The 25,357-nt window shown below is 45.7% G+C and overlaps 1 protein-coding gene across 1 annotated transcript in view; it reads left to right on the top strand.

Moving 5' to 3' along the window:
- CACNA1C (calcium voltage-gated channel subunit alpha1 C) overlaps positions 1-25,357 on the top strand; it is a 1,395,795-nt gene that overhangs the window by 862,932 nt on the left and 507,506 nt on the right. The window contains exon 5 of the mRNA XM_069228081.1: positions 1,970-2,109. Within this exon, the coding sequence (XP_069084182.1) occupies positions 1,970-2,109 (140 nt within the window). The remainder of the gene's footprint in view (positions 1-1,969; positions 2,110-25,357) is intronic.

The raw sequence follows: 25,357 nt of genomic DNA, 5'->3' as shown, positions 1-25,357 counted from the left end.
CACAATCAGTAAGAAGTAGGAAAAGAATATCTGAAAAAATATTCACCCACTTACCTCTGGAATATGCTATCTCTATGGCACTCTGTAGGAAACCTGAGAGAGACTGCGGCATTGAGTACTAAGTTACCTGTGTAACTCTAATTCTTGCAGTATTTAGCACTTCATGGACTGGGAGAGAGTGAGTGGAGTGTGTAAGTTATCTCTGTAGTTTTGGAACCAGCTTCATCCTTGTGCTTTAAGGGCCTAAACTGTTTCCATATGCATATCTGTGGGGCGATGCGAAGGCTCAGCACTATCAGGGTCTGTCTTACGGAAACTGCATTATTTGGTGGAAACGCTGTGATCTGGGCTCTTTTGTCCCGTGCTTGCCGTTTTACCCTTGATTACCTATTGGTTTTAATCTTCAGTATTGTTTTGTACTGAATAGCTCTGCGTGAGGCGTTTTGTTGACTTCCAATAACGTGGAAGTGATTTCTCGCATTAAGCCAATGCTGTGCGAAATTAATGGGTAGAATGTCACACAGTATTACCTCAATTAAAAAAAAAAACACACTTTCACTTCATTGGAGGACAAAAAAAGCAAACGAAGCAATTTACCACCAGCAGGACTGAAGATAGAAAGTAGTGCGTAATCAAGGACAAAATTACACATGAAGGACAAATTAGCACCATCACTCCTTTTACACCAAAGAGTGCTGTTTACGAAATGCGGTCCCTGGCATATGAACCCATAGCAGTGAAGAGGGAGAAGAAGGCAGGTTTGGAGAATAACTGGCAGAGAGAAAGGGAATGCAATGCTTTACTTTGCACCTCTGATACTTCAGAGCAGTGGTTCCCAATCTTTTGACTTCTGTGGCCCCCCACTTTATCAGTACTGGAACCCGGGGACCCCCACTGAATCATTATTGGATTCTGGGGACCCCCCGGTGAGTCATTACTGAAAGCTGGGGACCTAATCTGTTAATATTATTAAATTTTCTAAGCAGCTGCGAATCCCCAGGGGTCCCGGACCACAGGTTGGGAACCACTGCTTTAGAGACTCTACCGACGTTACTCTCTTTCTCTCTTCACTTCCTCTTTCAGAATTTGAGGTACGTTTACAAAAATGGTAAACACGCCAACCAAGCATAAAGCCTCCAAAAACAAAAATAAGGATGGTGGAGAGTGTTTTAAGAGAAACAGATAACCTAAGATATATTAAAAAGAGTGCATGTCCCCTTTCGGTTGCTGTAGTGTTTGTGTCGTTAGCTGCGCACAACATGAGCACTATGTCCACTTCAGGAAAAAGTAGGCTTGAGACCTGGCATCATGGACGTCATTTAGGGGTTGCGACTGCGACTCCAGCTTGGCTTGCCCATTGCGACCCATGGCACTGCCTCTGCGACCCCTGGCCTCAGAAGTGGCAAAATCAGTGCCCGATAAACACATGTGGCAGCTCCTCCTTATGGGTGTTGCTTGGGCTCCACTTCCTTGTTTTCAATCCGTTTTTTTAATTACACTAATAGTGAATAATGCATTATTCACTATTAGTGTTCTAAAAAATGGAGTAGAGTTAACTGGAATATGACACTCCTTGATAGCTGAGGTAAGTAAAAAAAAAACTTTTAGATATGTGCTGTGTGCATGCTTGCTGGTGAGAGTCTGCTTATATAAAAGGGAGTGTGTGTATGAGTTGCATGTGTGTTTTTATAAGCGTGTGTGAGTGAAAGTAAAAATGAAATGGCGTATGACGTCACCTCCTCTACACCTGGCTTTTTGGTGAATTGACCTCCATGCCTGGTATGTAGAGAGCCTTGGCCAACAATTTCTGTCACTTCCTAATAAATATTATTCTACACTGTGTCAGCCTTATCCACAACTACTCCGTGCCTTGTGGGAGCAACCACTCCAACATACAGAGTAAAATGCTTTCAATATTATTGCATATCTAAGACACACTCTAACAACCCACCTTCTGCTTCCTTTACAGACTTTTTAGTGCAATTTTAGAACAAGCAACCAAAGCAGACGGAGGAAATTCCATAGGCGGGAAAGGCGCTGGATTTGACGTGAAAGCGCTGCGGGCATTCCGGGTGCTGAGGCCTTTACGACTGGTGTCCGGCGTTCCGAGTAAGTAGCCCGGCGCCTCGTGGGTGACGGGAGGAATGTGGGTGTCTGGGCTCCTGTCCTGCACTTTATTGTTTTAACTTGTGTCTCCGCACCTGCTTCCAGCGCATGGAGCTGGCGCTTGCAGAGAGTGACTCAGCGCGCGCTGGCCTAGTTTGCTCGGTGCTCTCTCGTCGTTGCAGGCCCGCGCTGCACGTGATTCTGCCGCGTGGCGCATCTGGGCACGTGACGTGGTACAGGTAACAAGCTCTGCTGCTGTTGTTCTCAGAAGGGACGTCTCAGTGGACGAGAAGTCTGGAACCGACAAATGCACGACCATAGCATGTTTGATTCCACTCTTGAGAGCTGTGGGGCGATTTGTGATGTGTAGATTTTCATGGTAAAACGTGCTCTTCCTTATTGTCAAATTATCTAACGCTGGAGCTAAATTGCCTGAACATTGTTAAGCTCCATCTATCTTTAAAGGACAAGCACATATTTAAAAAGATGTTCCATTTAATATTTGATGTTATTTTCAGAATGTTGATTGAAATACTTGGAAGGGAGAAAGCTTGTTAAATAAAATCTGTCACATCCATTGCTGTCTTTATCCTGGGAGGGGATTTCCTCAATAGGAGCCTGTTATGGGACTGTTTCTTGTCCATTATCATAAGGAATGTATTATTTTTTTTACGTTTCTGATCCTGAAATTTCCCATCGCTATAACCCTTGCTTCCGACTAATTATAAGGGTAAGCATTTGCAGTCTTCAAAGTAGGAAAAAAATAGGGACGTGTCTCGCCCTCCTATTGACTGTCGCTGAAATGCAAACTTTATAAGGCAAGCGAATGTTGACATCTGTTCAAATCTCTGCCAGAAATATTTGACTCAAAAGATTACGGTGGTCATTCACAGTTTGGCAGTCGGGCTGCCAGACAGCAAGGGCAGCAGAGGACATTGACTCTTCCTTCCCAGCAGAAGACTGCATGCCATGCACCACGGAGCCAGAGATCTCTCTGTCTTCAGAGAAGTTGTTACTGCAGCAGCTCCCTTGAAGACAGTGAAGGTTTTCGGAGCAGACTCCACGTTTAAGGCGCCCAGTTAGCAAAAATAATTTTTCTTCCTGCCTTCAGATGAAATCCCTGCTTGAGACCCCCATGCCTTGCATGACAGTCCTAGACAGGGAAACCTAGTGATGGTCGCACTACAGTGCTTAATTTGTAAATAAAAACGTGCCGGTGCCCAAAGCCCTCCTCTTAAACACGCGGCTGCTGCAGTTAAATGTGAGAACACGGAATACGGAGGTAGCGTAATCCTGAAGCCATCTCGGGCCTGGTGAATCCATTTAAAGCCACACCATGCCCTTCAGCTCACTGTTGCAGCTTTCTACTTTCTCCCTTTGTGACGCTTTTTCGTTTTTCTCTTCCTCTGTCTTTCCCATCTGTGTCTTCTGCTCACAGAGGGGCAAGCTCCAGGGACCCCACCAGAAGAGCCTTCACTGTGCATGCGAAGTGGGCCTCTGGCCTGAGAGCTCGTGTTTGAGTGGGGGGATCTCTATGTACTTTGCAGGGGAGCCCTCTCAAGTTTTGTTACGCTGTTGACCTTTTCCGGGTAAGTGTGGTAAGTGTAGTAAGTGTGGTTGATGTGGTTTGTACGATTAGGGCTTTTCCTAAGGCGGGAGTTCAGGAGGGCGAATCTTCCAGCTCTCCAACTCAACACGTGTCAGTGAGCATGCTCATGGACACCTCATGGACACTCCCTGTGCCGTATTCCAAGGTGGGTCTTTTCCCCCGCCCCAGGACACTCCAGCAGGTGTAGTGACAGGCTGGCTGCAGGGCTTGATATAAGAAGAAGGGGAAACGGTGGGTTGGGCAGGGGAATGAGCTGCAGTTCAGTAACTCTGGTGTGACTGTAGGTGGAGATCAGATGTAAATAACAAATGTCACTGAACTTGTTTGCTCACAAGTGCTCCATGTGCGCCCGAATCTCCCCTGAACCGCCAGCGTCCTGAAACCACATTTATGCCATTTGCAGTGCTTTAAAAACATAAATAAATATAATTTCCAAAATAGTCTTTGTGGTAAAACCCTGAATACCCCATTGTAAAGCAGTCTTTAAATGCTACAACTTTTTTTTTTACCAATATGCAATTTGTAACTAAGGTTCTGAAAAATTATTTGGGAAAAACCACTCACTCATCCTTGCAAAGGAGTTTGCACCTCAATACTGAACCGGTTTGATCATCCTATTGGCCACACATGAAACACTCCTGTTAGTAATGGGGTCTCTAGTTGGCAGTCGGTTCGCACCCTGTCCAAGTAGGGACCCTCACTCTAGTCAGGATAAGGGAGATACCCGCTCAGATAACCCCTGCTCACCCCCTTGGTAGCTTGGCACGAGCAGTCAGGCTTATCTCAGAAGCAATGTGTAAAGCATTTGCACATAACACACAGTAATAAGTGAAAACACTACTAAAGGACACCACACCAGTTTTAGAAAAATAGCCAGTATTTATCTATATAAACCAAGACCAAATACGATAAGAATCCAACATACAGTAAGATAAATATGAATTATGCAAGATTTACTCAAAACTACAGTTCCTTGAAGTCGATAGCTCCAACTGGGGCTATCACAGTGTCGTGATCAACAAAACCAACAGTTCAGGCCAGCCGCGGTGTTGCGGGCCAGCTACGGTGTCGGGAAGACCCGCAAACAGTACCTTGGATTTGCAGGGCTTCATTGTCCTCGCGGTGAGCTCCAGAAGGTGGCATCACTGACATCACGGTGTCGGGTCCGGAGTCGGTGCAGAAGTCGTCGGGCCCTTGAGGTCACATGCGCTTCAGATCGAACTCCAGGCTGATGAATTCAGGTGCGCCGGCATGGATGGCGTCGGGGCTGCGGTGTGAAGTGGGACGATGCGACGTGCAGTGCCCACAGGTCATGGTGCAGTCAGCGGCTCAGTGATGGTGTCCGTCGGCGTCAGTGAGACCAGGGCTGCGGTGTGAAGCGGGTCGGTGTGACGTGCGGTGTCCACAGGTCACGGTGCAGGCAGCGGCGTCATCGTTGCTGAAGCGTTGTCACTGGTAGGCCCATGCCAGCGGTGCAAGACGGGGCGGTGCTTCGTGACCCTCACGAGCGGTGTCGACAGGCCACGGTGCAGGCAGGATGCCTGGGGACGACACATGAGTCGATGGTGCTGGCGTCGGTGGACCAGGGCTGCGGTGCAGGATGGGACGGTGCTTCGTGTACCTCACGAGCGGTATCCACAGGCCACGGTGCAGGCAGCGGCGCCGGTGTCAGCAGGAGTGTCGTCATCGGGGATGCCCAGGCTGCGGTGTGAGCAGGCGATGCCGGAGTGCGGGGCCCACAGGTCGCGGTGCGAGCAGCGGCTCGGTGAAGTCATCCGATGACGGCATCGGTGAGACCAGGGTCGCTGTGTGAAGCAGGGCAATGCAACTCCGTTTGGCGTCGGCAGGTCACGGTGCAGGCCAGCGGCGTCATTGGCGGCATCGCAGTGGTTTCTCCCCTTGAACAGCACAAAACACACAGTTCCCAGTGCTGCAGGTTGAGGAAACTGAAGTCTTTGGTGTCCCTGAGACTTCCAACAGGAGGCAAGCTCTACTCCAAGCCCTTGGAGAATTTTCTCAAGCAGGACACACAGCAAAGTTCACCCTTTGCACTCTTTTCAGGCAGAAGCAGCAACTGCAGGCCAGTCCAGCAAAGCAACACAGCAAAGGGGCAGTACTCCTCCTTCACCTCTTCAGCTCTTCTCCTGGGCAGAGGTTCCTCTTGATTCCAGAATGATTCTGAAAGTCTTGGGTTTTGGGTCTTCTTCTTATACCCAGTTCTGCCTTTGAAGTTGGCAAACTTCAAAGCAGAGTCTCAAGTGTTTGCAAGATCCTTCCTTGTCCAGGCCAGGCTCCAGACGCACGCCCGGGGGTCGGAGACTGCATTGTGTGAGGGCAGGCACAGTCCTTTCAGGTGTGAACGATCACTCCTCCCTCCTCTCTAGCTCAGATGGCTCATCAGGATATGCAGGCTACACCCCACCCCCTTTTGTGTCACTGTCTAGAGGAGAGGTGTGAACAGACCAACTGTCAAACTGACCCAGACAGACAATCCACAAACGGGCATAGTCACAGAATGGTATAAGTAAGAAAATGCCTACTTTCAAAAAGTGGTATTTTCAAACAGACAATTTAAAAACCAACTACACTAAAAGATGTATTTTTAAATTGTGAGTTGAGAGACCCTAAACTCCAAATTTTTATCTACTCTCAAAGGGAATCTGCGCTTTAAGGATGTTTAAAGGCAGCCCCCATGTTAACCTATGAGAGAGATAAGCCTTGCACAGTGAATGCCGAATTTGGCAGTATTTCACTGTTAGGACATATAAAACACACTAGTATACGTCCTACCTTAAACATACACCACACCCTGCCCCTGGGGCTACACAGGGCCTAACTTAGGGGTGCCTTACATTGATTCACAGGCCCTGGGCACCTCTAGGGCACGTTACTAGGGACTTATTAGTAAATCAAATATGCCAATTGTGGATAAACCAATCCACAGTACAATTTATATGGGGAGCACTTGCACTTTAGCACTCATTAAGTGGTAAAGTGTGCAGAGACAATAAACCAGCAAAAACAGACCTAAAAAAATAGGAGGAAGAAGGCAAAAAGTTTTGGGATAACCCTGCAAAAAGGGCCATTTCCAACAACTCCCATGACAGTCACCAGCTTGCCATACTTATACGCTAGGGCATGTGCAAAGCCCCCCTGGACACAACCCTGGACGAGGATCACACAGTTTGAAATGCACAACATTTCACAGTCAGTGGGTGAGCTCAGGTTAAGGGTGGTTGAGATGAAAGCTCTTAGAAGGAAAGTGCCAGGATGGCATACACCGCGTATCCCTTGCATGGCTTAGCACCAGAGTATGAAGACTGCTAGTAAGGCTTTCGCGATTAACAACATGTGACATTAGCATGTATTGCTTACATCAAGCTACTTAGCTATTTTTTTGTATGCAAAGTTTTTCAGAATGCATTTTTCAGTCAGTCAGCCTAAAAATCATGCTTTGCTCATGCTCTGTTACCATTCTGGTTATGCTTATTAGGTTTACTTGCCTGTTTCTCAAAGCCTGAAATAAGGTATCTATTTGTTTCGCATTTTATTCGAACTCCTGCATTTAGCACTTTTATGTACTTTTGTTCATCGTTTCACTGCCATCTGCGTCAGTACCACTGGTGTAACAGAAATGTGAATAACTGAGCAGTTGAGCGGCAGCACCGCGAGGAGAGAGAGTGCTCTTGGAGGGTGAGGAGCAGGGCCTTCCTGGGGCAGTGACAGAAACGAGAGGGAGATTTGAAGATGCTGGTAACAGAGAGTGTGAACTCACGGGACTTGGCTTCAGCACACCTCATAACTTCTGTTTTCCAGATAGGAATGAGTATCCTGCTTCCAAGCACTTGTGTAGTGCTCCTGTGTGCCCCTTGGGCCTGGCGTACCTGTTGTGCACACAAAAGTGAGAGGGACATTGAATGGTTGTTAAGAAAGGAACGTGCGTCACCGGATGTGTTGGGCTGAGGCTTGGATGAGTGGCAGTGACTGCAGGCAGGTGATTGGTCGACAGCGAGCATTGGAATATGAGAGAGGAACAAATGGACGAGTTTGAGGATGGTATGCTTCTGAGAGTGAAAGGTGTTGCACGAGAGGCAGGCATCTGATTGGCTGAGAGTCTACACACAAGTTTTGGAATGTGAGAGAGGAGGGAATGTTGTACGAAGTTTGAGTTTAGTCTGCTTCTGTGAGTGAACCAAACCTTGTAGAGCGGCAGGCAGGCGATTGTTTGAGAGCCCAGGAGTACGTCTCGGAATATGAGGGAGTTCGGTCTGCTTCAGGGAGTGGAAGAGACCTCGCAGGAGAAATGCCGGAAGGGCGGCCCTGCAGCAGTCAAGTCCAGTGTCCTGGAGTCAGCTTGTGAGGCAGAGGATGGGAGAGGCTGAAGCATGCAGTGGTCTCTTCTGGAGATAGTGCAACATCCTTGAGGAACTAAAGGCTAGAACGCGTAGCACTAGGCTAGGTCCAAGCCACCCACGGGCAGATTATCTGATGTCCCAAGCTGTCTTCCTGAGGCAGAGGGGCAGAGAATGAAGAGGGGTTTGGAGGGGATCCTGGTTCTCACGATTCTTAAGGAGCAATAAGTTGGTAATGTCCAGTGGGTCACTATGGTTACAGCTTCCGACCTCAGTGGGGGAGATGGGATGTAGAGGTGAGATCGCACGTCATTGTGCAGGGGTTGACCCTCCCCAGATGTGGCCCTCAGCTGTGCGTACACATGATCCCTTCATAGAAATAAAAGCTGGTCCTCCACTTCTTGATAAAATGCCACTACTCAACATCTATCTTTCCAAGAAAGACAGGGACTAACGCAGCTAGCAAGGAATATTTATCTAAGAGAGGTGATCACAGCAGTAATGAAGGAAACTGTGTAGCTCCTTTTATCTAGCAAGTGGACAAGCCAAGCTCCGATGCCGCCGTGTGTCTCCTCATCTTCTAGGAGAGGAGACCAGGTCAGGGGCAGGCCAAAGCCTAAAGCACCTTCTTCTCAGAGGTGCTCAAGAGCAGTACTGCACATCCCTATCTGCTCGAGGTATGGCAGTCCTCAGGTGTGAGGTCTCAGTACTATCTTGTGAAAGGTACTGGAGCTTTGAGGAGGTGTTTTGGGACTGGTATCTTAAAGTAGAGCAGTTAATTTGAGTGAAAAGTGCTGATTTTGTCCAATTAAAGCTAAGGAAGGCCTACTAAGAAATACCACCCCTGTTCTTTTACGCATAAGTGTCGTTTCTGTACCACAGCCCTAACACAGTCTTCCTGAGATCTTTTTTTTAAATATTTGAGCTGTTCATATTCACATGAACTTGGATGTGGCTTTTATAATCAAAGTAGTGGACCCAACAGAAAAACCATTGGTAAAATGCGATTGGACACACACCCTACACAAGACTAGATGCCACGAGCACCGTGTGCCTCCCTCCTCCACTGTGCTCCTCAATAGGACGAGGCACAGGGATTAAATAAACAAGCATTGGCGATGCCTTAAATGTGGCGTGCAGATAAATGTCTGACAACGAACCTTCCAAGCCATTGGTCCTTCACAGAGAGCAACTTTAGGGTGATTTAGTGTATTAGTAGGTGATGAATGGCCACTGCATCCCAGAAAGGAAAACACAATTTTTCAAACGATGAAGCAGGGTTTGACAGAGAATGATAACATTATCCCATTGAGGACAATCATGGCAGAGGCTGGCACCGCAGTTTTTAATGCTGCCCAGAGGCATCTTCATCATTTCACGGCTCATCGATCCGAGCATGCTGGCACCAATGCAACACCATACAGCATGGATAAATGACACGTGCACTTGGTGTGCCTCGTAGATTTTTAAAAAGAAGGCAAAACCCTGTCCAATAATGCTTATTTTTATTGCATGCTAATACAATATTGTTGAGAATTCCTACTGTCTAAACTCACACCCTCCTGGTCCCATTCTTCAGCGGCAAATGTACATTGAAACCCATAGCCATTGACGGTGACCATGGGTAGGCCTTTGATCGCCACTGTTTGTGCATAAATATAAAACAGGCTAGAGTCTGCATATAAAGCTGCCACTGGAGATTTTTTTAACACATTTGCACAAACTCCCACAAGTTCTGGGTGCATGCAGCAGTCACAGCTCCATAGGCTGCTGGTTGTGTAGGGGATAACTGGAGCTTGCAGTGCCATCAGTGATGTGGTTTTGTTGAGATGCTGTTGGGGTGGACCGGATATTTGCTTCCCTTATTGGATGAAGAGATCTAAGGTGTTGGAATCCAAGTCGGGGTCAGTAGAAAAGGAAAGGAGAGCGTTGGGGTAAGCAGCCTTTTGTGTGTAATGTGCAAAAAACAAAAAAGAGAAGAGGCTTGAGTTTTTCTTGAAAGGCTACCGCAACCAACCAGCAGCACTGGTGGGTATCTGCAAACTGTCTCTCTAGTACTCGCTCGAAAAATCTGGGTAAAACAAATTGGCGGTCACCTTCCACTTTCCAGCGTGTCGCTGGCCGCACCATTGAGAAGTACTGCTGCGGCTGCAGCACATTGGCCACTCTGATGGAGTTTTTGGCAGAGAAGCCATACACCCCGCTCTTGCTCTATCCACCAGCCTGCAGTTGGCTAGAAGACGTCTTTTTCAAATTCTGGTAAAGCGCTAAGAGACATTAGATGTAGATGATTTTTTAAAATTCATTTTATTGATTTTGTCATTTTAATAATACAGGCAAAGTTATGCATTAGAAATAATGAGTTTGGAGTCTAAAGCTTCACACTTTTTCACAAGGCCTTAATTCTGCATTTAAAGTGACCAACCACAAAAAAGTGTGAGCGGAGACCATGCATTGGGCATCTCATTTGTTCTCTATGTGGCAAGGTAGACAACTTTCAACAGCTTTCACCTGCGCTACCATCTAGTCACCACCAGGAGGGACGGCACACACTGCGTTGCGTCTTCAAAAGTAGTGAGCGTCTGTCATGTGACAGGCACGTGTCAATCTTGACGTCACAGCAGCCAGCTGTCTGTCTTTTTGTCCTTGAATGGTGCACACTAGGGACCTTCCTTTAAAAGCCTCAAAGGCGCCTTGCCACAGGCAGAGTAATGGCGGGAACTTTCAGAACTAGGCTTCAATAGTCTTACTCCACTTGGAAGTGCGTCAGAGAGCCTGGCTTCCCTTCAGGCCCAGACATCACTCATTTCCCTTAGGGCCCAGACATCACTCATTAATGTCTGCGAAGAAGTGAGCTGGATCTGCAGCCCCGGGGAGTGCACACAGCAGAGTAATCGGGTAGCAGTTCATATGTCCCCTCTCTAGACCAGGAGAGCAGAACCTGGCCTAACTCTCTTGTCTATGTGCCTGAATTGAGCCAGTGCCAGGGTTCTGCAAAACTGCTGGAGATGGTACTAATGAAGATGTTTGATAGTGCCTCCGAGAGGGGGATTGGCAGATGATGTTGCTAATGATGAGCAGCGGTTCCTCCATAGGGTTGCAGGAGCGTCACCTCCACATTGCTGCAGAAAGCTGAAAAATAAAATGGTAATAAAATCATTTTGTTGCCATTTTATTTTTTACTCTCTGCTAAACGGAGTATGAGGGTGGGGTCAGTGCATCATTGCTGCTGATTAGCAGCGATGAGGAGTGGCCATTTCAGTTTGAAGTGTGCATGTATGTTTGGCCGGCTATTTAGCTACGGCCAGCCTGACCTGTGTATTTCAAACCTCTCCAACCCAGCTGTCTTGGACTTCTGGGTTGAAGAGCAGTCACAGCTCTCCAGTGCCTTTCGGAGCACTGAGCCAGCCTGCTCCATCCAGTCCAGACGCTTCACTCATGCTGGTTAACAGCATGAGAGCAGCGACTGGACTGGATAAGGTACTTGGCTGTGGGACCTCAGAGGAGGACTTGAGAACGTCGAGGACGTGCTGGAGGCTAAGGTAAGTGAAACTTTTTATTTGTGAAATGTTTATTTTGATGTTTTTTATGTAGGTATTTTTATATATAGCTCCTCACCATTTTTGTAAGCCACCAAAAGCCACTTCTAAAGATGTTTGTTCATCCCTCTAGGAAAATGATTGACTGGAGATGGCACTATTGATAATGTTTGCTAGTGCCTCCTGGAATATGATTGGCTGATGGTGTGTTTTTCTGATGATGTGAGTGTCTCCAAGAGAATAATTGGCTGTGGTGGCACTGATGATGATGTTTTTCAGTGTCACCAAGATGATTGGTTAGGGGTGGCACTGTTGATGATGTTTGTTAGTATCTCCGGGAGAAACATTGACTGGAACTGCACATGATGATGATGATTATTTGTTGGTGTCCTCATGTGAATGCTTGACCGGGTGTAGTACTAATGATGATGTGCGTTAGTGCCTCCAGGAGAATGATTGGTTGGAGGTGCACTGATAATGTTTGTTAGTGATGCTGAGAGTGATACTGGTGATGATGTTTGTTAGTGCTTCAAGAAGAATGATTGGTTGGAGGGGCACTGATGATAATGTTTGTTAGTAATGCGGAGGGCGACACTGGTGATGATGTGCGGTAGTGTCTCCAGGAGGATGGTTGGGTGGAGGTGCACTGATGATGTTTGTTAGGGATGCTGGGGGTGATACTGGTGATGATGTTTGCTAGTGCTTCAAGAAGAATGATTGACCTCTGAGTAGCACTGATGATGGTTGTTAGACCCCTAGAGACAATGACTGGCTGGGGGTAGTACTGTTGATGATGTGGCCGATGGCAGACAAGCTTCCATTGGTTCACGTGGATGTAGCAAACTGAGGCGCTGATGTCAGAAACCCATGGCTCCTCCTCTAGTGTCGTATTAAGGATTTTGGAATCCCAGGCAAGACTTTTTGGGGGCCCCCTATGAAGAACACATTTGAATTTTATAACCTGTTTTTGGCTAATTCAAGCCCACACAAATCCAACCAATATTAAATTATAAAAGTTAATCTATTACTGTGTATCACAAAACAGCTGAAATATGACTTGTGTGGGACCCCAAAAACCCTTCCGATGTTCCTGGGTAGAGAGACAGAGTCAAAGGTAGTGAGGGATGGAGAGATGTTTAACCAGAGAAAGAAACTAGACAAAGGTCAAACAGAGAAAATTCACTTTCCCAGGGGACCCTTGAAAGGTAGGGGTCTGGGGCGATTGCCCACTTTGCTTATGCCTTAAAACGTCTCTACCCTCCTCCTCCAGAAGGGGAGGAGGAACCACGAGATCGCCAGGATGAGAACATCGCAGATTTATGGCGGTGCTCCCATTACCGCAAACTCTAAAATACCCCCATTGTTATTTGAGTAACTGGGAAACTGACATACCAACATTTGTGTATGTGTGCTGACATCGCAGGCAGTCAAGGTGATCAAGTATTTATGTGGTTGGGTGTATGTGAAGGGTAGGGGAAAGACTGCATCCTAGCGTGTACACATTGTAACCTGCTCCCCACTTGTGCGTACTCAGACTGCCACTTAGCAGTGTGTTGCTGGTGATGTTGCAGAAAGCCTCGCCAGAAGCCCTGGAGCCATGTGCTGCTTCGTTATGTGTAGCATGTAGTTGCTAATTAAAATGATTATGATTGCTGTTATTATGATTGTAATTATTATTATTACGTCCCTTTAAGCCTCAGCTGCTCCCAGGCTAGTGTGCCGGAGAAAGGCACACTGCTTGTTTCCATCAATGCAAATTCTCAAAGGCAAGCCTAGGGTGCTTTTGTCTCTGCTCACCATCTGAAAGGGGGTGCAGGCAAGCCATAGCCATCACCAGGCAGACTGTGCTCTCTGGAAGGAGCAGGGCCATTGTTACAGAGCAGCAACACAGAAACTATTATGTTACCCCCAATCATTGCTTTTGGGACACCTTTCCTTCAGCATCTGTGGTCGCGGCCCTCCATCACTACACTGCGCTTCCACAAAATGGTCCTTCCTCAGTGTTGCGACTACACAATAAGTACAGAAAAGTTTGTGTCAGAATATATTGTGTGGAATTACAACGTGCAGACATCATACAAGAAAACTACATCAGCCAGCATGGTGCTGGATATGGAAAATGATTACCCCGTGAGCCCATAAGCGGAGTGTGGCATAGAGGGGGTGGAGTCATGAGAGGCAGCGTTATGACGAGCAGAGCCAATGACAGTGAGCCTGTGAGTTATTTTTGGCAGTCTGTGCCCCAAAGAAATGGGCAACAAGGAAAAATGTTACTGTAAAGCTGTTCTGCGTAACTTAAGTGGACATAACCAAATTGGATTTGAAGGTAGCTGGGTGGGCTAAACATTGGTTTGAGAGGAGGTCTCTAAATTGTCTGTGGCCTAAGAAGAGTGAATAAGAGTTGTCCCCCTTGTCACCACCCTCCTCCAGGTGCGTCTGCTCCTTCTCATCTTCTTCCCCTACCGGTACACTGTATTGTATTTGATTGTTATTATTATTTGTAGAACATGTACGCTGAATGATCATGGAGCTAAGGGACAATAGATGATAGATAAAAGAGATAAAATTACAGATGAAAAAGATACGTTTTCAATAACTTGCAAAAGAGGACTAGTGAGGGAGTCAACTGAACGTCACTTAGCAGCTACCACAGAAAAGGCTTTGCCCCCAAAGGGTTTGGTACTAGTTTTTGAATGCAGAGTACATAATAACCACTACATCTTAAAGGTATGGCCGGCGTGTACAGGGAGAATTTGGCAGCCAGAACTAGAGGGCTGTGCTTTGGCCTTGAGAAGGATCCTTTTCCTGATGGCCAGTCAATGTAATTGACTGAAAATCTGGGAAATAAAAGTGATGACATGGGCAACCTGTGATGCTTCAGCATTTTGAATGAGTTGGAGACGTTTCAGATACTTTTACCAGGTAAAAAGTGTTAACATAGTCCAGGTGGTATAATACCCGGAAGTAAATGATGGATGCCTGGTGGATGCTGTCAATTTACAGCAGGATCTGTTTCACCTTATTCAGTTATCAGAAGCAATTGAAACACATTTCCTCCAGCACATCTCCTCTTCCTTATTGTCATCATACTCTTATTTCTTCTCCTCCTCCTGGCCCTGTCCTCATCCTCTTTTTTCTACTCCTGACTCTCTTCTTTCTGGTCCTCCACTATCTCTGCTTCTTAGTGTTCCTTCTGGTGCTCTTCCTGGTCTTTGTACTTTTCTACATCTTTTTCCTATTTGCTGTGGTCCATCTGACCCTCTTCATACACCTGGTCCTCCATTAAGCCTGTTCTTCCTGGTTCTAATCCTCCTCATCCTGGTCCTGATCCTTTGGTCATCCAGGCGCTTCTGGACCTGATCCTTCTGACTCTTCTTCTTCTCATCCTCCTCCTTTTCCTTGTCCAAGGCATCCTCCTCCTCCTTCTGACCCTATGTTTGTTCCTTCTCCTTCTACTACTATTCAGCATCATGGTCCCCCACCCTGATCGTAAACAATGCACATGTAGGTTTGGCCGGCAAGCTAGCTACAGCCAGCCCAACATGCACAATTCAAACTTCAGGGACAGGCCTCCATTGCCTTTCGGAGCACAGCTAATCCAGATGCTTCACTCATGCTGGTTAACAGCATGAGAGCTGTGTCTGGATTAGATAAGGTAGTTGGCTGTGGAACATCGCGCTTGGATGAGACTTGGTCCTCTGGGTCCTCATCTTCCAGATACTGGTCTCCTGATGGTTTTGGCCCATTTGATCCTAGACATCCTTGAAGTCATGGTTCTGTTCCTGGCTCTTGCTGACCTGTGGTCCTGGCCTCCCCACTCTTCCTAGCCCTCCTGTTTCTCCTGATCTGATCCCGCTAGCAATGGTCCTCTTGATCCACGTGGTTGTGGTCCTTCTCCAGGCCTTGATACTACACTTGGTCCTCCTAAAGCTGGTCATGTTCCAGGTCCTTGTATGCCTGGTCCTGTTCTAGCTTCTCTTTGTGCTAAGCAACTAATGCCAGTCCTTGTGGGTCTGTTTCCCATGATCCTTGCCCTCCTGGTAATTTTGGAATTCATGGTTTCAGTCTTCCCTCAAGGCCTTTCAGGTCCTGGTCCTGCTTGACTTCTTAGTCTTGGTCCAATGGTCCTCCTGGTGTTTCTAGTTTTGTTGGTAATCCTGGTGGATTTGCTGGTACTTCTCTTGCTCTTACTGGTTCCCCCTCCTCTCCTCCCTCACAAGTCAGCCAAGTACCACCTAGAAGCCTGTCACTCTGATTTTTGGTGTTTCTTTCTTTTGTTGGCGTGGTTGTAGGAGGGCAGTAAAAAAAGAGCCCAGCAGAGGCTTATATCAACTAGCAGAACCTACTGATTTAATACACTGATGTGAAAGCAGCATATGAAGTGACATCCTGGGTGTTTCCCCTGAGGAGCAACATATTACACTCCAGATGGGCTCAGTAAGGCGCACCAACTGCTCCCAGCCAGGGCACAACGCTGATGAAATGAGTTGATTGACTATTGAGGAAGGCACCTTAACCCCCCATGCTGCTGCTCTGCAGTAATGTTCTCAGTGAATATGTGCAAGCACAGCTGCTGAGTTTAGGTTCCAGATCTGGCTCAAAAATAGCTGCTGGATCTGGAATCTGGTTGGATACCACACTATTCCAGAATTAGTCAAACAGCCTCATAATGTTTAAGTATAGTTACAAATGCGCAGTGCGTCCACATATGGGATAGTATAATTCCATATGCACCGGCATAACATCATATGCAAGGGAAGCTATTGTCTCATATGCTATGTGTGGCCCAATTTGTTTACTAAGGTTCTGTCTGCTTATGCGTAGCCCATATACTCACTAAGCCCAAAGTGCACAGGCACTGCTGCATGTGCACCGGTATTACCCTAACAAATATCACAGGGCATCAGTAATCTCTAACAACTCGCATTGTATTATAAGATCCCTTTCGTAACTTATTTTAACTTCAGTATTTTATAAACATAGAATCATCCAGGTGAGAGGGGTGTTGAGTTACATAGCAGAAGAGAACTTGGAAGGAAAAAGGAGGTAGTTTGGGAAGGGTACAACAAATGGAATAACGAGTAGTGAAGTCATTTGGAGTGAGGGGGAAGGAGAGAAGGGAAGAGGAGGTAGGTTGAGCTAAATGCAATGGAGGAGGAGGGGTTTGGAGTCCTGGAGTAAAAGATACTTAGGGGAGTGGATTATTGGTCAATAAAAGAGTTTAAACAGGTAGGGTTTTCAGTTTTTTGCAGAATAGAGGGAGGTCTTGCAGACATCAGATGTCTTCAGGTGGGTATTTCCATAAAGATGGGGCTGCACCTGAGAAAGGCTCGGTTACATGTAAACAGATCTCTTTGCTCATCCGTTTCTAAGGTCGTAAACACTTTAAGGCAGCTTGCATGTAGCCTAGTCTTGGCACATGTATTGACCTAAACATTTTAGGAACAAGCTTGATTTTAATTTTGGCTTCAACTGGAAACCAATGTCTATTGGAATACATTTGAACGACGTGTTTCAATTTTTTGGCTCTAGACATTAGCCTGGCAGCAGAGTTTATCAAAACTTTGAGGGGAGTCAAGGCACATTTTTTGATTCCTGTCAGAAATGAGTTTCTGTAATACAGCTGTGTGATGACTAGACTTTAGACGACCATACAGAAGTCTTTAAGTTGAAGATAGGGGCTTATTTTATTTGGCGCACAGAGTAGCTCTTGCAGATTATATTGTGTGATCGAGATGCAATGACATTGAGGTATGGAGATCTAGCCAGATGCCATGAGAAGTAACCTCAGAGGTGGTAGTGAGAGTGAAGTGAACGAAATGCAGTGACAATTGCTTTCACATTTGCATCCATGATGTTGACAACAGAGGATAAATCCTATCTTATCTGGGCTGGTTTTAGAAAAGTGACTTATATCCAACTGGAAAGTTTTCGAAAACAATTTTTCAGAATGTTAACATAATCAGTGATGGGGATATGATTGATACTTTTCTGGAGGCCCAGAGAGGATTCTCGGCCTTAGCTGCTTGTGTGGCAACTAATGCAGTGATATTCAAAAAGAAGGGGAAATCCCCACTGAACCCGGGCGCAAATAGACCTATTCATTAATTAACAGCGATGCAATGATATATGCCAAGATATTTGCGGCACAGTTGGGTAAAATCATTGCTAACATTATGGCCCTCATTCTGACTTTGGCGGGCGGCGGTCGCCGCCCGCCAAAATCTGGCTGCCGAAAGACTGCTCCGCGGTCAAAAGACCACGGCGGCCATTCTGGCTTTCCCGCTGGGCCGGCGGGCGACTGCCAAAGGAGCGCCCGCCGGCCCAGCGGGAAAGGCCCTGCAACAAGGAAGCCGGCTCCGAATGGAGCCGGCGGAGTTGCAGGGGTGCGACGGGTGCAGTTGCACCCGTCGCGATTTTCACTGTCTGCAATGCAGACAGTGAAAATCTTTATGGGGCCCTGTTAGGGGGCCCCTGCACTGCCCATGCCAGTGGCATGGGCAGTGCAGGGGCCCCCAGGGGCCCCACGACACCCGTTCCCGCCATCCTGTTCCTGGCGGTAAAAACCGCAAGAAACAGGATGGCGGGAAGGGGGTCGGAATATCCATGGCGGCGCTGCTTGCAGCCGCCATGGAGATTCAGCCCATGCAGGGGAAAACCGGCGGGAAACCGCCGGATCCCCTTTTCTGACCGCGGCTTTACCGCCGCGGTCAGAATGGGCTGGGAAGCACCGCCAGCCTGTTGGCGGTGCTTCCGTCATGTAGAATAACCCCCTATGTATCCCTGACAACATGGTTTCGTCTTGGTCAGGAGAACTACTGACCATGTTGGCGAGCAGTTGCTCAGTTCGACGCAGCAGAGCCACTAGATCATCCCATGTCCATGATCTTGCTTGACGTCGAAAAGGCATTTGATCGGGTCACATGGGATTACTTATGGGTGGTCCCTAAAAGGAAAGGGATTTGCCCTGGCATACAGGTATTATAACATGAACCAACTGCAAGACTCCAAATAAAGGGAATGGAATCAGATGTGACCAAGATTATGAGGGGGGGGATGCTCATGCTCAGCCTTACTATTTGCCCTATATGTTGACCCTTTGATCAAAAAGTTAGAGGAGAATAATCTAGTTAGAAACTGTGGTGGTAACTGGAACTAAGACTAAACTATTGGCTTATGCTGATGACATCACATTTATAACATGAACAAGAGCAAGACCAAATAATAGTGAACAAGGAAGTACAAATGGTAGATGAATGTAAAGTCGATAGTGCAGTATGTTTGGATGTAAATATCACAGCTAGAGTAGAAGAGACTCTGAAGTTAAACCTCTCTCCAATGATGATAAAAAGTGAGAGGGATCTCATGCGGGTTAATAATCTACATTAAACACGGATTGGACGTAATGTAGTTAAAATGCTGATATTACCAAAGATTCTGTATTTCTTAACGGCAATCCCTCTGAAATTGAACAAAATTGCTTTAAAAAAATTGGATACGATCTGCAGCAGCTATATTTGTCAGTATAAAAAGGCGAGGAGAGCTCTAAAATATTTGGCACTCCCCGGGGCTAGAGAAGGGTGGGAGGTGCATAACTTTAGATATTGCTATTGGGCAGCAATATTGCAGCATATAGGGATTTTAATTACGGGTAGACAAAGGGCCTGATTTAAAGGTTGGCAGACAGGGTTACTCTGTCACAAACGTCAGGGATATCCCCTCTTCCATATTATGATTCCATTATATCCTTTGGAAATCATAATACAGCGGACAGGATATCCATCACGTTTGCGACAAAGTAAAAAGTCCACAAAACTCTGAACCAGGCCCAAACTAAGGTCTCAGGGCTTGATAAATTACCCACTAGCTATTAGATATCTTTGGGTGCTGAAACAAATTCATTTTTAAGGAATATCGAGCCAAGCTATTGTAAGAAAATTAAATTAGAGATGCTAAAGGCAGCATATAAAGTTAGGGGGAGGTATAGAAGAAGCTGAAAATAAGGCGCTATAATTATGATACCCCTCTGTGGAATTCACCAATTTTTCCATAGGTATTTTAGGATAAAATGGGTGTTATATGGGAAAAAACAGGAGTAGAGAAGCTAGGCGATCTTTTTAGACAGAATCAAACGTATTCATTTGAGGAACTACAAGCTAGGCACCAGTTGGCAAAGCATCATTTTTAAGTATTTGCAGATGAGGGATCTCTTGCTGAAAGTAAATAAGTGCTTTGTTATTGGATCAGCTGGGCTGCCCTGAGAGGGGAAAGATTAGGCAAATGTATAAAGTTCCGAGTCATCTAATTCCAGATGATTTGGATCAGCAAGAGGACAGCTGGGAGAGGGGACTGGCTGTCAAAAGGACAAGCTTTAGGTAATAATGGGAGATTGGTCAAGAAGTGCTGCTGTCAGCGGGCTTGAAGGCCCAACATTATAAGACATTCTTTATTCTTTATTAAACACCAGTAAAAATAGTGAGATGGGGAAACCACAAGAGGTTAGCTGCCTTCGCTGTGGTAGCATTGATGCAGATTTATTACATATATTCTGCAATTGTAGAAAGCTGGAGGGCTACAAGAAAGGTATTATTCAGTGTATGGGATCGGTCCTTAACATTCAGGTTTTGGTGATGCCGCAGCTAACGCTCCTTAACATCAATAACAGCGTGCTGAAGGATAAGAGAATACAATGCTCTATTGTTGTGGCTATGGCATGCTTTGCTTAGCTCGAATCTGCCCATATATCATCAGTGCTGGCTAGGTTACTGTGTATGCACCACCTGGAGAATAATCAGCATCCATGCAAGGGGCAAAGAGCGGGAACGCGGAGTACATGGGTCTGGGTACCAGTTGCTGAATGGATCGCCAGAATGAATGTAACTGGGGGTAGCGGCTTGTGAAGATGTTCGTAGCAGAACAGTTAGGGCTGAAGAAATGGATTTACCTACCGATTTATCTGACATTAGTGGATGCACTAGTAAATGAAGGTATGTATTGGGCAACCGTGTTAGTATTTTACGTTTACAATGAACTGAGATGTTTTGGAGGTATATTTACAAGCTGTATTGGCAAATGTACAATTAATCTGTGTATTTGACTGTGGTGTCTGGTTGCCGTTTGATCCTCCCCTAAGAAATTAATAGCAACAGGTTTAAAAAAACATCATCAGAAAAGGAGATTTTCAGCTACATTTCGGTGTTGGGAACATATTGGTAGATTGTGAAACTTGTATTTTCTGAAAGGTCTCTAAGAGGGTCCATATGTAAGTAAAACAACGCAGGAGCCGGGCTTGAACTTTGAGGGACACCAAAGTCTCACTATTTGTTTACAGCTGATTAAGAATGATCTGGGTCAACAATCCCCTTGAAGCTTAAAATATCCTGCAGAATATGAATGAGCTTCTGACGGACAGTGGTGTCAAAGGATGCAGATAAATCAAACAGGACCGGGAGGAATGCTTTGCCTTTGTCATTGACACTATGCATATAATCCATGATTCCACCAAGGCTGTTTCAGTGCAGCATAGCTTGCAGAAGGAAGCTGGGTTTGGGAGCTAGTAAGTGTTTTTGTGTATCACAGTTGCAAGATAATTTGAAACGCAGGTCTCCAACACTTTGCCAAGCCAGGGAAGGATGGTTACAGATCTGTAGTTGAAAAAATGTGGAGCACCTGTATGCACTTGTAGTGGTAGGTGACATTATGCCAATTTTCAATGTGTCAGGTAAGATGTCTTCCTGTAGAGTTCAGTTAATTAGTTGACTCCAGAGTGAGTCTGCATAGGTGAAGAAAGTTCTGTTTAATTAATGATGTCTAAATTAAGCCACCACAGTAGAATTCGAGTTTCACATTTTGATAGTTTAGCTTATTTGGTGTTTGCCCAATCTTCTCCCTGGGCCGGAGAGTAAAGTGAGCAGGGTCTACTTTGTGGAAGTACCATCTGCTGGTTTTATGAAGTGTTGAAGTAGTGTAACTGTTTTTTCAGAAAGAAGTATTACAATTGTTGGTATTTTGCCTTTGAGTGTGTGATTGGTGACTCTCTGTGCGTTTGGAGTTTTGGTTTCATGTGAAAAAGAACTTGGGGTCTGTTAAGAAAAGTTTCAATCTTTGTTTGAAAATAACTGCCAGGTGCATCGAGAATACCTTTTTTGTAGGTTCTTCTAGTAGGCTTAGGAGCCATCAGAGAACTCGTTTTTTTGAATCTCTATTCTCTTTTCATTGTCACATTTTCCACTATTTGAGAGACAAGGGTTTCCAATCTTCACAGGTGGTTTCTTAGATTTTCTAGAGACTAGTCGGTCAATTATTTTTTCAGTGGTTTTCTGAAAATTATCAATAGGATTGCTGAGACCCTGGTATGTTTGGGTTTTCTTGTCGAATATTAGTTCAGAGAGTTCAGAAATCGAGTTGAAGGATCTTCTAGAAGTGGTTTTTGGACAGAGGTGTGAGGACCAGGGGGTTGTGGGAGAATGCTCGGAGCTGAGCCCTGACCAGAGCGAGTCAATAAGTACGATACCTAATCCAATTATGAGTTTTTTTAAATGCCATTATCACTTAGTAAAGTTTGAAATGTGGTGGAGAGAGATGTATGGATATAACAAGACTAATAGCACCAACCATGAAAATGCACCTCAGGCCTCCAGACCTCACTGATATTCTACTGGAAGGTCTGCGAATGAAGCCGCAGTATCTAGGAGGTAACACTGTCTCACTGTTGCACCGACCCAGCTGCTCACACCATAACATGTCACTCATCTTCGGATTGCTCCACTGCTGTCCCTGGCCCTTGTGAACCACCTTTCCACCTCCCACCGTATTTTAGGCGCTGCTATTGCCATTTTGTCTTTTCCGTGGCAAAACCACCAGTAATGTGTCCCGTCTACCAATTATTGTGTCAGACACCCACCTCTGTGCCATCAGGGTCCCTGCACGACTTCCCATACTGCAGACAATAACATGGAATGCAGGGGGTGGGAATTACTTTCATAAAATTGTGTCACTTATGTTCCACCTTTTGATTAATTTCAAGGTTTAGTGTATTCAATGCAGGATGAATTGAGGTTTTAGACAATTCCGGGGTAGTGGCATTCCTTTTCCGGAGATTTTGGATCAATGGTCAGAGGCAGAAAGATGCATAGAACGTTGAAGATGACTCAGCCATCCAGTTGCCTCAGGTGTGCCAGAGGGTCAGGGTTCAAACTGATGATCTGAGGTCTCCACCGCTTAGGAGAACACTGGCAATCTAAGGCTCATATTTATACTTATTTAGTGCCGCATTTGCGTCATTTTTTGACGCAAAAGCGGTGCAAACTTACAATTATAAAAAATATAAATATGGGCCTAAGTGTAGTCCTTGCAGACGTAAGGGATGAAGGACTGGGCTTAAATACAATCCTAGCACTTTACAAAACATGACACTTAGAAGCTGTGGATATATATAGCGTCCACTAGTTAAACAAGGCCCAGGAGATTCCACTGAAAGCTGTTCTTTAGGGTAGCACCATTAGGCAGAAATACACCTCCCTGGGTTCCTGATCCAGCACTTTGTTCTGCGCTTTCCACGAGTGTCAGCATGAAGTGCATGCGCGTGGCGGTAGGGAATCTAATTTTACAAATGTTTCTTGGAGTTATGCTAGCCCAAAACCCTTCTACCAGGTGGCCACACCCCCTGGGCGATCAGGTACGCTTAACAAACCGGGAACTTTCTAAAATATTCGACAAGTCTTCCTTTGGAAATGCTTGCGAACACCACTGTTTTTTGCAGTGCTTAATTTGTAAATTAGGAGGTGCCGGTGCTCAAACCCCTTCTCTTAAACACGCGGCTGCTGTAATTAAATCTGCCAGCACTGAATACTGAGACAGCATAATCCTGAAGCCATCTTGGGCCTCTTCAATCCATTTACAGCCACCCCTGCCCCTTCAGCTCATCCTGCAACTTTCTACTTTCTCCCTTTATGACGCTTTTTAGTTTTGCCTTCTTCCGTCTTTCCCATACGTGTCTTTTGCTCGCAGCAAATGCTTGAGGCATAAGAATAAGCCCCGGCCCTCACAAATAAGTGGCGGTGCTCAGCACCGCAAACAACAAGCACAAATTAAGCACTGGTTTTTTGTCAATATTTTAAAAGAAAGGGTGCTGGAATACGCACCATTTTACCACATTTAAAAAAAAAACTATTCTGGGGGAGAACCCTCCGAATCTCCCATAGGATTTTTGCTCGTGCAGCAAATCTACATTTTATTTTATGTGCCACCACTTTCAAAGTGCCCCAGCCACCACTGGTAAGGGATCAGATGGTGTGCCCTCAGTGAGTCAAAGAGCGTGATGTCACTTTCACCAACACTGTGATTTTGGCGCAGTGACACCAGTTACCACTGGTCGGAATAATGACACTCATTGTGATCCCCAAACCTTTATCCACTAATCTGTATAGAGATGAAATAAAGCACGCTATAGGGCAAGCGAATGAAGGAACTCTATGGGTTGTTTTTCAGACTATCATAGTCAGAAATATTATCTGACATAAATATTCTGTCCTAAATATAATTTCCAAAAATATAGCGCAATTGCAAGTACATTTTATACCATTAACTCCAGTGAGATGAAATTTAGGAACGCCATTTATGTCACACAGTGCTCTGACTGGGATACTCTGAAATACGAGACATTAAAACTGGTCAATGAGTCTTTGCAATGCAATTATGCGGTGCCCATGTGAGCATCCAACATGTGGCACTGATTGTCTTTTTTTCAACTGGAGTATTTTTATTTGCAGTTCTCGAAAACGCCGACGTTTCAATACATCTTTTATCTTCAAAACACTCTGACCACCCCCTGTGCCTTTCATTGACTCATCCTACCCTTTGTCCATTTTACCCATAGTCCCTCTAGTTCTAAGTCACTCATGGGTCGACTCCAAATCACTCATGGATTACCTTCAAGTCACTTTTGAGTTGTGTCCAAGTCACTTATTGGTCGTCTCTAAGGCACTCATGATTATCTTCTAGTCACTTTTGAGATGTGTCCAAGTCACTCATGGATCATTTCCAAGTCACTCATGGGTCGTCTCCAAGGCACTCATGGATTATCATCTAGTCACTTTTGAGTTGTGTCCAAGTCACTCATGGGTCGTCTCTAAGGCACTCATGATTATCTTCTAGTCACTTTTGAGATGTGTCCAAGTCACTCATGGATCATTTCCAAGTCACTCATGGGTCGTCTCCAAGGGACTCATTGATTATCTCCTGATCACCTTTGTGTTGCATCCAAGTCACCCATCGGGGTCATTTCCAAGTCACTCATGGGTCGTCTCCAAGTCTCTCATGGATTATCTCCAACTCACTTTTGAGTTGTGTTAAAGTCACTCATGGATCATTTCCAAGTCACTCATGGGTCGTCTCCAAGTCGCCCATGGATTATCATCTAGCCACTTTTGAGTTGTGTCCAAGTCACTCATGAGTCATTTCCAAGTCACTCATGGGTCATTTCCATGTCACTCATGGATTATCATCTAATCACTCTTGAGTTGAGTCCAAGTCACTCTTGAGTCATTTCCAAGTCACTCATTGGTCATCTCCAAGTCCCTCGTGGATTACCTTCAGGCCACTTTTCAGTTGTGTCCAAGTCACTCATGAGTCATTTCTAAGTCACTCATGGGTCGTCTCCAAGACACTCATGGGTTATATCCAAGTCACTTGTGAGTTGTGTCCAAGTCACTCATGGGTCACCTTCCAGTCACCCACGGGTCATCTCGTAG

This window comes from Pleurodeles waltl, chromosome 4_1 (genome assembly GCF_031143425.1).
Source record: "Pleurodeles waltl isolate 20211129_DDA chromosome 4_1, aPleWal1.hap1.20221129, whole genome shotgun sequence".
NCBI classification, from domain to species: domain Eukaryota; kingdom Metazoa; phylum Chordata; class Amphibia; order Caudata; family Salamandridae; genus Pleurodeles; species Pleurodeles waltl.
This window is presented reverse-complemented; position numbering and strand designations above follow the sequence as displayed.